General features: G+C 44.2%; 1 protein-coding gene across 38 annotated transcripts in view; it reads right to left on the bottom strand.

The window, feature by feature from the left end:
- The window catches only part of CACNA1C (calcium voltage-gated channel subunit alpha1 C), a 732,665-nt gene that overhangs the window by 637,831 nt on the left and 81,827 nt on the right, over positions 1-13,007 (bottom strand). For 15 of the 38 annotated variants that reach the window (XM_032350001.1, XM_032350004.1, XM_032349997.1 and 12 more), the window contains exon 1: positions 312-995. The exons of the other annotated variants lie outside the window; for them this stretch is intronic. In XM_032350001.1, coding sequence (XP_032205892.1) covers positions 312-360 — 49 coding nt within the window. In that variant the 5' untranslated portion in view covers positions 361-995. Of the gene's footprint in view, positions 1-311; positions 996-13,007 lie in introns of those variants that run through there. 38 annotated transcript variants of the gene reach the window in all.

Here is a 13,007-nt window from a genome sequence, read left to right as displayed (position 1 = left end):
ACACTTGGGGAACTTTTCCCCCTCGCCTGGAAATTCATAGGAAACACATGCTCGGGAGAAGCCGGGCACGGGGAGGGGGAGGGGCGGGAATTTTCCGCTCCCGCTCCCGCCCGGGTCCCGCCGGGCTCCCGGCCGCTAGGGCGAGACCGAGGCGCCCCGCCGCCGGGCGCCCCTCGCGGCCGCAGCCCGGGGCAACTCCGCAGGGACCGGCCGGGGGGCCGCGGGGAGCGCGCGGGGGAGAGCGGGAGAGGGGTGGAGAGGGCAGGGAGACCGGGCTGGAGCCCCGGCGAGGCGGCGGGGTCCAGCCTTACCTTGATGGTTTTCCTCTGGAATGTACATCCTCGTGTTCTCATTGACCATGGACCAAAAATTGTTTTAAAAGGAGAAGAAGCCACGAAGAGGAAGAAATGGCAAAACACCCCCAAGCGGGTCTGGATTAAATCCCTCCTCCGAGGTCGGCTTTCGTGCAAAATTCAAGGAAGCCGTGGATCTGCAGTATTTCTTCTTCCTTTCTGATGATTACCTGATTCCCATTATTGCATCAAACACCAAAAACTGCTCCTTTCCACTACTGCCTCCTTTTGTGAAATTGTAATGCATCCTCAGTACATCCGGGCCCCTTCCAAGAATTTAGCACCGCACCTCTGGCGGCTACACCATTTGAAAAAAATCAATCGAGAGAGGCAGAGCAAGAAGAGGCGGAAAGGAGGGGAGTGGGGGAGCGGCGGACCCCCGGACGGGGGAGAGGGGTCCGCCCGGGCCAGCAGGGGGCTGAAACGTCTCCGCCCGCTCGTGCCGAGTCCTCCCCGAGGCCCCCCGTCGGCTTTTCTCTGTCAAAAAGATCCAGCAACTCCTGAGGGCGAGCAGGCAGGAAGAGGCGCCGCCGCCGCCGCTCCGGGCCGCGCCGCGCCGAGCGCCGTTCTGGCAGGGAGCTGTTTCTGCAGAGGCAGGGAGAGGGAGACACCGGGCGCGCGAGAGAGCGCCGCGCTCACTGCCGCCCAGCCCAGCCCCGCCGCGCCGCGCCCGCGCCCTCCCCTGCCCGCGCCCGCCCGCCCGGCGCGCTGGAAGCAGACGCGCTGAACGCTTCCAGATGTGGCGGCGGCGGCGGCGGCGGCGGCGCGCGGGGAGCCGGGCGCACGGCGCAGGGCGCACGGCGCGGACTTGAGCCCGAAGTTGAGCACCCGCTCGGGCCCTCGGCCGCGCCGCGCGAGCCAGCCTGCTACCCACATGACGTCAAGGGGAGCCAGGCGAGGCGGCTGGCGGGCAGAGGGGCGGGGGTGTGGGGCCGCGCGGGGCGCCCCCGGGGGAGGGACGAGGGGCGCGGGCGGGCCGGGGTGCGGACACACCCCCTCGCGCCCGGCCGCGGGCACCGCGCCACCGCGCCGCCCCCCCGCCACACACACACACACACACACACACACACAGACCCTGCCCGCTCCCGGCCCCCGGCCCTCGTTATCCTCGGCGGCACCCGTGCGTCCCTGCGCGGCCGACCAGGACGGGAAGGCCTCTGTGAGCGGAATTCCAAGAGGGGGGAATACAATCTGCCCAACTACCAGAGTCTCTTTGCAGATCGGGCCACCGAACAAAACAGCAAAATGAGCCGTGATTCCGTGATTCTGTTTGATCAATTATAATCAGAGCGGTTGTAGAAGTGACATGGAGACGCGAGGATGGGAAGAGGGGAGGGGAGAGAGAGAGGAAGGGCTGGAGAGGCGGGGCCTCGTAGGCTAGGCGGTGGTGCCCAGATGTCTGAACAGATTAATAGACCCAGGTTTTCTAATTCCTTGGAGGCAGCCGAGCACGTGCGCTACTAGGATATCCTTACCTACTTCTCTTAATTATTTCTGCCACTCCCGAAGGAATCTATTGAGCGTCTCTCCTTCCCAGAGAAGCAAACATTTCTCTCCACCACTCGGCAACCACAGCAAGTTCCAGGGCACCCCCTACAGGCCCGGGCGACTCTAGAGTGGGCCTTCGTCAGCCCTAGCCCTGGAGCCTACAGGTCCCTCGGGGAAGACCTGTACCTTCCTGTCCTCAGACCGCCTCGCCTCCCATTCACTCTCCTTCGTTGGGGATCCCATCTTCCCCGTGCCCTCAAGCAACTATCTATATCAAATTTGAATCTCCTGCAGAGACCTCTCTTCCTGAGTGCCAGGCCACACGGCCAACCTCAGTATCCACTTGGGAGTCTGATAGACATCTCAAACCTGACATACTCAAGCACTGAATTCCTTATATTCTGTGCAAAACCTGCTCCTCCCACAGCCTTCCCCATCTTGGTTGATGAGGCCAAACACCTGGAGTCATTTTTTACATCCCTTTCGTTCTACCTTCAGATAGGTAGAGAATGTGACCAGGTCTCAGTTTCTCTCCTGCTGCCCCCTCTCCCCACCCCCGGGTCTGAGCCAACACCATCCTTCACCTGAGTTTCTGCTGTAGCTGATCTCCCCTCCCCTCCCCTTTGGAATATTCCTGATACAGTAGTCAAATCACTGCCCTCCTCTGTTCAAAACCCCCCAGTGGTTCCTATTGCACTTAGTGAAAGCCAAGTTCCTTTGAGTAGCCTACAGGACCCCTATAAACAACAGTGTACACCTTTCAGCTCCTACTGCTCTCCATACTGGCCTCCTTGGTATTCACCAAGCACTGCAGGAATGATCTCTCGTACCTCCTACCACCCCCGTGTCTTCTCTCTCTGTGTCTCTCTGTGCCTCTCTCTCTCTCTCTCTCTCTCTCTCTCACACACACACACACACACACCCCCTGAGCCCTTTGCTCCAGCTGCCCCACTGAGGAACACTCTTTCCGCAGATATCCTCTTGGTGAACTCCCTTATTTCCTTCCAGACTTTGGGCAAATGTCACTTTCTCAATGAGGCTCATCCTAACCACCATATTTAGTATTGCAACCGGCCGAACACCCCCTCTCCACGGCCAATATCCCCTTTTCTCTGCTTTTTCCATGGTATTTAATCCCTGTCTAACAAATTGTGTAGCCTACTTTTTCATTAATTGTATTATTCATTGTCTGTATGCCCCCACTAAAATGTGAAACCCATGAGGACAGGAATTTTTGTATATTTTGTTCACTGTTGTATCTCAAGTGCATAGAACAATGTCTGGCAGACAGCAGTTACTTAATAAATAGGGGCCAAATGAATGAATGAATGAGCAGCCGAGATGGTCTAGCAGTGCTACTATTCACTGTACCAAAATGCCTCCCTCTGTCACCTGCTTGATAACAGAAACCTCACCACTCCAGCTTCCGTCCTCTGGCCAAAGTTTTTGGTCCCAGGTGAAAATGCCAATGTCACTGGGAAAGGCATTAAGCTTTATCAGTGATCTTCATCCTACAGTGAACAGTCTGGATTATACAAGTGCCTACCTTTAGAAAAGCAGTCTCGATTTAGAAACAGTTAGATTTTGTTGGTTACAAGAGAAATCTGACTTCTTTACCATTCTGGTGTTTTCATACTCAATTTTCAATCTAATACAGAAGATTATAAATGATACAAAGCCAAATATCTCCTCGGTTTAGCTTTCAGATGCATTATAGTCCTGTGTTTCAGACACCTACGTACCTGGTTATTTGTTTAATATTGAAATTGGTTTGCATATACACACTGTATATGCAATACACACTATACACAGTGTGTATACACACTATACACTATACACAGTGTGTAATAATACTATACACACTGTATTGCAGAAATACTAATAGCTAACACCATTGAGCAATGTGTACTATAGTATGCTTCACAGGCCTTACTCATGCCATCCTCACTGCAGCCCCATAAAGTAGCTGTTATTATTAGCATCCCCATTTTATAAATATGGACATTGAGACTAAAAGACTTAAGTTTTATGTTCAGGGTCACCCAGCAGGAAAACTGTGGAGGCTGGGTTTAGCCCAGGAGTGTCTGACTCCACAAACACTATCTCCTGTAAGGGATGTTTGTGGGTGATCTGGGGTGGGTAGAAGGATGAAGAGTTTAAAATGACAGTAAAATGACTGCAAAATGTGCTTCAGGGAATTCAGATAACAGAACAAAGTGTATGGGTGTTACGGGGGGCACATGCTAGATTTAGCCAGGCTTTTCTAAAGGTAGACACTGTATAAATCTAGCAAGTAAATATTACCTTCATGCTTCTTTAGTTTCATTTTTCACTTCTCTTTTCAGCTGTGAAATGTGTTCTTTCCTTTCCAGAAAAAGATATTTCCTAAATATTTGGTCTTGCATTGTACACCCATATCTCGGCTTCTAACTTTGGAACACAGCCCTTGGTGATCTCTTTCGAGGTAACAAATTCTCAACATGACAAACAGAAACCATTCTGAATTCTGATTTGGGGATTTGGGAGGCGGTGGGAGGAGCCAATGAAGTCTTTCTTTCTCTTTGATTGCATGATCTGATTCTCCAGCAAAAGGTGCTCTCCTCTGCAAGAGTTCTTTATTTGTGCCACCCAGTCTATGTGCTGATATGTTTCTACATAGTATTATATTTGTATATGAATGTGCCTTGCTCTAACCCCCACTACCTTTTAAATGTCTTAAGGAAGACAACTGTGTACGTTTTTCTTTGGTATAGCATAATGCGTTGTACATATGGACACTCAATGCACATTGAGTGCCTTGATTTACTCTGGAAAAGATTTTCTAATGCAACCACAAATATTTCCTTTGGAAGGAATTCAGAATGCACTAAATTTGTTAATTGTGGTGTTTGTGTAAAAGTAAAAAAGCTTGGAAACAATCTAAATATCCATTTTAAATTTGGTTAAATAGTATCTTTGAGAGGTTATCCACATATAAAGTCATGTTCTTCAGAACAACCTTACGAGGGCAGTCCTTTTGACCCCCTTTTACAGGTGAGGAAACCAAGAGCACAGAGGCCCAACTCCCTTGCCCATTTTCAGAGCTAGTAAAGGTTGGAAGACTGGGGATTTGAACTCCAGCAGTCTGTCTTCTGAGTCTATGCTATTAACCACTTTAGAGATAAACTAGATACATTCATGCCATGGAATCCTTACATACATGTGAATAATATTAAGGTATAATGCTAGTGACTTGAGAAAAGACTATTTACACTAAAAGAAAAACAGGTTACAAAATATTGTGGATGCTATGATTCCCTTTTTCTTTTAAAAACAGGTCTATATTTGAACTAAGAAAAAGACAACATAGAGTTCACACCAAAATGTTCACAAAAGCTGTCTTTGGGAGGCAGGATCACAGGTAGATTTCTCTTGTTTTCTGTCTGACCCAAGACTTCAAAAGCCAGGTTGCCAGGGAAGAGGGGAGTCAGAAGGCTCTGCTTCAATGTGCCTTCCAAAGTTATCCTCTTTCCCTCGACAGGGCCGAGTAGTGGAACCACAACTATAAGCATGGTGGCTTTATATTGGCCCAACTTGACCAAGCTGAAACTATTTCACAGAATTACCTTCCCTGTGTGGTTCCAGGTCAGGATTGCCCACAACAGATATTTGTGGAGCATTTAGAAGGTAGAAGTAAAACAGCAGCTCTTGTGCAGTCAAAGTCGGCACATGGCTATGAGGGCTGCTTCAAACTTGCAACACCTAGTGACCCATCTGGGCAATTTCCCCTGTTAGTGTGGGCCCACAGCTTCTCCAGATCCTGCTAGATCCTCCCCTTTTCAGCTATTCTGAGCCAGAGCAAAGCTATGTCTGGGCCTGCAGTTAAGGATACCAGCTTTTAGTTTCAAAGTCAAGGTTGGAAGTGGTGAAAGAAAAATAAAAATAAAAATTGCAGTTGTTTTTAGGGGTTTTACCTTGGCCTCACTCTCTCCCACCTTACATCTAGCTTTTCTTCCAGACTCTGGTCCTGCTGATCTATAGCGACTTCAGACCTGTCCCTGGGTAAGGTCTCAGCCCAAAAACCAATCCCTTGCCTCCTGTCACTCATGGTGGTACTTCTTCCTCAGTCAAACCTAACTCATGCATCTTGGCATGTCCCACATCACTTGTCTGGATGTTTCCATGGGCAAATAATAGATAGTACCTGGCACATAGGTGCCCTTGACATATATTATTGAGTTCATACTAATTACCATCACTTAATAACACTTAGTGAGTGTCAGGTACTATGGCAGGTACTTCAACAACAGTTAAGTACTTGGTCTTTGGAGGCGTATAAGCTGTGGGAATGTGGACACCTGGTTTACCTCCTAATGCTCAGTTTTTACAAAATGGAACTAACAATGGTACCTACCTCTCTAGGGCGCTTGGGAGAATTAAAAATCCAGGTAAGGTGTATGCAATGTGCTCATTTCATGTTTTCCGTTATCATCCTCTATCCCCATAAGAAAGACTTGCCAAGTGTTCAATATGTGACTTTACCACAGCCTTGCCAAAGAGACGCAACCACCCTCATTTAAAAATATAAAACAATAGCTAAGAGATTAACTTTCTTGCCCAAGATTGCTTGGTCATTAAGTGGTAAAACTGAGATTTGAACCCACGTCCATGTAAATCGAGAGGCTGTGAACAGTCCACTCTACTACACAATACAATTCAGGTACTGGAACTAAAATGGTGGTGAGCACAAGGTTTCAGGAAAACTCACCCCGCTCACAATTCAGAGAACAGAGTTGAAGAGGGTATAGAGTGACCCTTTCCTTCCTTCTGAGACACCTGTAACAACCCTGCTGTCTTCCCAACCCATGTCAGTATTGAAGAAACTCTTCTGGGAGAGTTCTTCCTTATATCACATTGAAATCTCTCCTCCTCACCTATTTGTCTAGAAACCACAGGACAAAACAGATCCTTGCTAACCCAATGTGGTGTCTTTATATATTGCATTTAAGGAGAGCTCCCTAGCAACTCTGCCCAAAATTTCAATCCCAAGGTGAGGCCAGACTATATGGAGTATGGGGGAAATTCTAACCTCATCCTACAGCAGCCTCATGTAGCAGGGAAAACATTGTGGAAACATACTCATCCTTGAGACTTTCAAAAAAAACCCAAAGGTGGGACACCTGGGTGGCTCAGTTGGTTAAGCAGCTGCCTTCAGCTCAGGTCATGATCCCAGCATCCTGGGATTGAGTCCCACATCGGGCTCCTTGCTCGGCAGGGAGCCTGCTTCTCCCTCCGCCTCTGCCTGCCACTCTGACTGCCCGTGCTCACTCACTCTTTCTCCCTTTCTCTCTGACAAATAGATAAGTAAAATCTTAAAAAAAAAAAAAAAAAAAAAAACCCAAAGGCAGAAAGCAGCAAGATGGTTGATGGCCTGACCCTGAGGACTAGCTATCCTTGGCAAAGAGCTTATACACCACACGTGAGTTCAAATTATGGTACTTTCTTTCTACCTCAGCAAGTCACAACAACAGAGACGGTTCCCCTGTTTGCCCCATCTGCAAAATGGGGTCAAGTGCCCTCCTCTCTCATGACTCTTTGATATAAAAAGCCAATACCAAAAGAACAGCTAATTCATGAGTGGAGGAGCAAGATGGCAAGAGAAGTAGGAGACCTAAATATCATGGAGTCCCAGGAGATCACCCAAATAGTTATCAAACCATTCTGAGCACCTACAAACTCAACAGGATATCAAAGAGAAGAAGAGCTGCAATTCTAGGAACAGAAAATCAACCACCTTCTGGAAGGTAGGATGTACAGAGAAGTGAATCCGAGGCGATACACGGGAAGAGAGACTGCGGGGGTGGGGGACGATTCCCAGCAAGTGGTAGAGCAGAGGAACATCGGAACTTTTAGAAGTTGGCTCCACTGAGGGACGTTGCTCCAGAGCCTAAGCAGGGGTGGAGCTCTCGCAGGGACAGTGTTGTCTCAGGACCCGCGGGGTCTCAGGAAGACTGGGGGTGCCTGAGTGTGGCAGAGCTCCCAGATATCAGAGTGGGAAAACCAGGTTTCCAGGGGAAACCTTGTCTCTGCTGCAAAGACAGAGACAAGGAAGTGGCTCTCAGTTCGCGGTTACCTTAAACCATGATCCAAGGCACAGTCAGACCACTGCTCTCCAAGCAGGGACCCCATAAGTGGCAGACCTGGGGAGACCCCCTCCTTCTTCCTCTGGGAGGAGTGGCACAAGAGTGTACTGCAAGAATCAGCTAGGTTTGGAAACTCCAAATGGGATCATGCGCCAGAGATAGAAACGCTCAGTCACAGGCTGGGTGAGTGATCAGAGTGCGACTGGAGACCAGGGAGACAGGGGTTGGGGGAGTTGGGAGTGGGGATTGACTGATTTTCTCTGAGGGCACACTAAGGAGTGGGGCCCTGAGCTCTCAGCTCCCCTGGGCTGGAGAATGGGAGGCCACCATTTTCATTCCCATTCTCCAAAGCTGTATAGAAAGCATTCAGGAAACAAAAGCTCCTGAGAATGAACCCAAGCAGATTGCTTAACCTGGCCCCTGGCAAGGGCAGTGCAATTTCACCTCAGGCAAAAACATCTGAGAATCACTACAAGTGTCCCTCCCAGAGAAGATCAGCAAGAACATCCAGCCTAGACCAAGTTCACTGATCAACAAGAACTGTGGATCTCCAAAGCTAAGGGAAAGCAATGCACAGAATTCTTGGTGTTTTTCCCATGATCCTATACTCTTGCAAAGTTAAATTTTTTTCATTTTATTTTTTCCTATTCTATTTTAAAAAAATTTTTCTCTTTCTTATTTTAACATTTTTAACTACTCTATCTTATCAATACTTTTTAAAAAAATCTTTATTAATTTTCATTGTTATAGTCATAATCTATCCTTTCATTGTATTTAACTTATTTTTTGTATACATGTAAGTTTTTCTTTCTTTAAAATTTTGGGACACAATTTCTTCTAATAGATCAAAATATACCCTAAATCTAGGGCATGACTTTCTTCTAGTCTACAGCCTGATCACATTCTTTCCTCCTTTTTTTTTCTTTCTCAACCAACCTCTTAACTTATCAATTCCTTTTTAAGAATCCTTTTTAATTTTCATCTTTACAGTCATATTTCATCCCTTCATCATGTTTGCCCTTATTTTTATATATACATAAGTTTTTCTTTCTTTAAAGTTTTTGGAGGTAGTTTCTTCAAACAGACGAAAATACACCCAAAATCAAGTGTGTGGCTCTGTTCTATCCACCAATCTAATATATAAATATATATATATATGTGTGTGTGTGTGTGTATATGTATGTATATATATATAAAATATATATAAGTGTATATATATATATATATATATATATATATATATATATACTTTTTTTCCTCCTTTCTTCTCCTCCTGGTTCCTGGTTTCAGGTCCCTTCTGATTTAGTTAGTGTATATTTTTTTGGGGTCGTTGCTACACTTTTAGTATTTTGTTCTCTCATTCATCTATTCTTATCTGGATAAAATGTCAAGGTGGAAAAGCTCACCTCAAAAAAAAAGAACAAGAAGCAGTACTGGTGGCTAGGGACCTAATCAATATGGACATCAGTAATATGTCAGAACTAAAGTTCAGAATGACGATTATCAAGGTGCTAGCTGGGCTCAAAAAAAAGCATGAAAGATACTAGAGAATCCCTTTCTGGAGAAATAAAAACCCTTTCTGAAGAAATAAAAGAACTAAAATCTAACCAAATTGAAATCAAAAAAGCTACTAATGAGGTACAATAAAAAATGGAGGCTATTAGTGCTAGGATAAATGAGACAGAAGAGAAAATTAGTGATATAGAAGACCAAATGATGGAGAATAAAGAAGCTGAGAAAAAGAGAGACAAACAACTACTGGACCATGAGGGGCAAATTTGAGAGATAAGTGTTACTATAAGATGAAACAATATTAGGATAATTAGGATCTCAGAAGAAGAAAAAGAGAGAGGGACAGAAGGTATATTGGAGCAAATTATGGCAGAGAATTTCCTTAATTTGGCAAAGGGAACAAGCATCAAAATCCAGGAGGCACAGAGAACCCCCCCCAAAATCAAAAAACATAGGTCCACACCCCGGCATCTAAAAATAAAACTTACAAGTCTCAGAGACAAAGAGAAAATCCTGAAAGCAGCTTGGTACAAGAGGTCAGTAACCTACAATGGTAGAAATATTAGATTGGCAGTAGACCTATCCACAGAGATCTGGCAGGCCAAAAAGGACTGGCATGATAAATTGAAAGCACTAAATGAGAAAAATATGCAGACGAGAATACTATATCCAGCTAGGCTGTCATTGAAAATAGAAGGAGACATAAAAAGCTTCCAGGACAAACAAAAACTAAAAGAATTTGCAAACACCAAACCAGCCCTATAGGAAATATTGAAAGGGGTCCTCTAAGCAAAGAGAGACTAAAAGTAACATAGACCAAAAAGGAACAGAGACATTACACAGTAACAGTCACCTTACAGACAATACAAGGACACTAAATTCATATCTTTCAATAGTTACCCTGAATGTAAATGGACTAAATGCCCGAATCAAAAGACACAGGGTATCAAAAAAAAAAAAACAAAAAAACAAAAAAACTAGACCCATTGATATGCTACCTGCAAGAAACTCATTTTAGACCCAAAGACACCTCCATATTTAAAGTGAGGGGGGTGGAAAACAATTTTCCATGCTAAAGGACATCAAAAGAAAGCTAGGGTGGCAATCCTTCTATCAGATAAATTAGACTTTAAACCAAAGCCAATAATAAGAGATGAAGAAGGACACTATATCATACTCAAAGGGTCTGTCCAACAAGAAGATCTAACAGTTTTAAATATCTATGCCCCTAACATGGGAGCAGCCAATTATATGAACCAATTAATAACAAAATCAAAGAAATACATCAACAATAATATAATGGACAGGTCATTAATTGTTGATGTAAATACATCAACAATAAATACATTCAAATACATGTAAATACATGTATTTACATCAACAATAATAAAATGGACATAATTTCAGACCACAATGCTTTGAAACTAGAACTCAACCACAAGAGGAAAGTTGGAAGAGCTCAAATATATGGAGACTAAAGACCATCTTACTAAAGAATGAATGGGTCAAACAGGAAATTAAAGAAGAATTTTTAAAAATCATAGAAACAAATGAAAGTGAAAACACAACTGTTCAAAATCTTTGGGACACAACAAAAGTGGTCCTGAGAGGAACGTATATAGCAATACAAGCCTTTCTCAAGAAACAAGACAAGTCTCAAGTACACAGCCTAACCCTACACCAGAAGGAGCTGGAGAAAGAACATCAAAGGAAGCCTAAATCCAGCAGGAGAAGAGAAATAATAAAGATAAGAGCAGAAATCAATGAAATAGAAACCAAAAGAACAGTAGAACAAATCAGCAAAACTAGGAGCTTGTTCAGGGCACCTGGGTGGCTCAGTGGGTTAAGCCACTGCCTTCGGCTCAGGTCATGATCTCAGGGTCCTGGGATTGAGTCCCGCATCAGGCTCTCTGCTCGGCAGGGAGCCTGCTTCCCTTTCTCTCTCTTTGCCTGCCTCTCAGTCTACTTGTGATCTCTCTCTGTCAAATAAATAAATAAAATCTTTAAAAAAAAAAAGATAAAAAGAAATTACTCTAAAAAAAAAACTAGGAGCTTGTTCTTTGAAAGAATTGTTAAGATTGATAAACCCCTGGCCAGAATTATCAAATAGAAAAGAGAAAGGAACCAAATTAATAAAACATGAATGAAAGAGGCGAGATCACAACCAACACCAAATAAATACAAACAATTATAAGAACATATTATGAGCAATTATATACCAGCAAATTGGACAATCTGGAAGAAATGGGTGCATTCCTAGAGACATATAAACAACCAAAACTGAACCAGGAAGAAATAGAAAGCCTGAACAGATCCATAAACAGTAAGGATATTGAAGCAGTCATCAAAAATCTCCCAAAAAAACAAGAGCCAAGGGCCAGATGGCTTCCCAGGAGAATTCTACCAAACATTTAAAGAAGAATTAGTACCTATTCTCCTGAAACTTTTCCAAAAAATAGAAATGGAAGGAAAACTTACAAACTCATTTTATGAGACCAGCATTACCTTGATCCCAAAACCAAAGACCGCAACATAAAGGAGAATTACAGGCCAACATCCTTGATGAACATGGATGCAAAACTTCTCATCAAAATACTAGCCAATAGGATCCACATTACATTAAAAGGATTATTCACCATGGGATTTATTCCTGGGCTGCAAGCACGGTTCAACATCTGCAAATCAATCAATGTGATACAATACATTAATAAAAGAAAGGACACGAACCATATGATACTCTCAACCAATGCTGAAAAAAATTTGACAAAGTACAGCATCCTTTCTTGATCAAAACTCTTCACAGGGTAGGGATAAAGAGTACATACCTCGATATCATAAAAGCCATCTATGAGAAACCCACAGCGATATCATTCTCAATGGGGAAAAGCTGAGAGCTTTTCTCCTAAGGTCAGCAACATGGCAGGACTGTCCACTATCACCACGGCTATAGTTCTAGAAGTCCTAGCCTCAGTAATCAGACAACAAAAAGAAATAAAATGCATCCTAATTGGCAAAGAAGAAGTCAAATTCTTACTCTTTACAGATGATCTGATGGTTTATGTGGAAAACCCAGAAGACTCCACTCCAAAACTGCTAGAACTCATACAGGAATTTAGTAGAGTGTTAGGATATAAAATCAAAGCACAGAAATCAGTTGCATTTCTATACACCAAGAGCAAGACAGAAGAAAGAGAAATTAAAGAGTCAATCCCATTTGCAATTGCACCCAAAACCATTAGATACCTAGGAATAAATCTAACCAAAGAGGTAAAGAATCTGTACTCAGAAAACTATAGAGTACTCATGAAAGAAATTGAGGAAGACACAAAGGCATGGAAAAACGTTCCATGCTCATGGATGGGAAGAACAAATATTGTGAAAATATCTATGCTACCTAGATCGATCTATGTATTTAATGCAATTCCCACCAAAATACCATCAGGTTTTTTCACGAAATGGAACAAAGAATCCTAAAATTTATATGGAACCAGAAAAGACCCCAAACAGCCAGAAGAAGGTTGAAAAAGAAAGC

The sequence above is a fragment of the Mustela erminea genome, chromosome 6 (assembly GCF_009829155.1).
Source record: "Mustela erminea isolate mMusErm1 chromosome 6, mMusErm1.Pri, whole genome shotgun sequence".
NCBI lineage: Eukaryota > Metazoa > Chordata > Mammalia > Carnivora > Mustelidae > Mustela > Mustela erminea.
The sequence above is the reverse complement of the archived record's forward strand: the minus strand, read 5'-3'. Positions and strand labels throughout refer to the sequence as shown.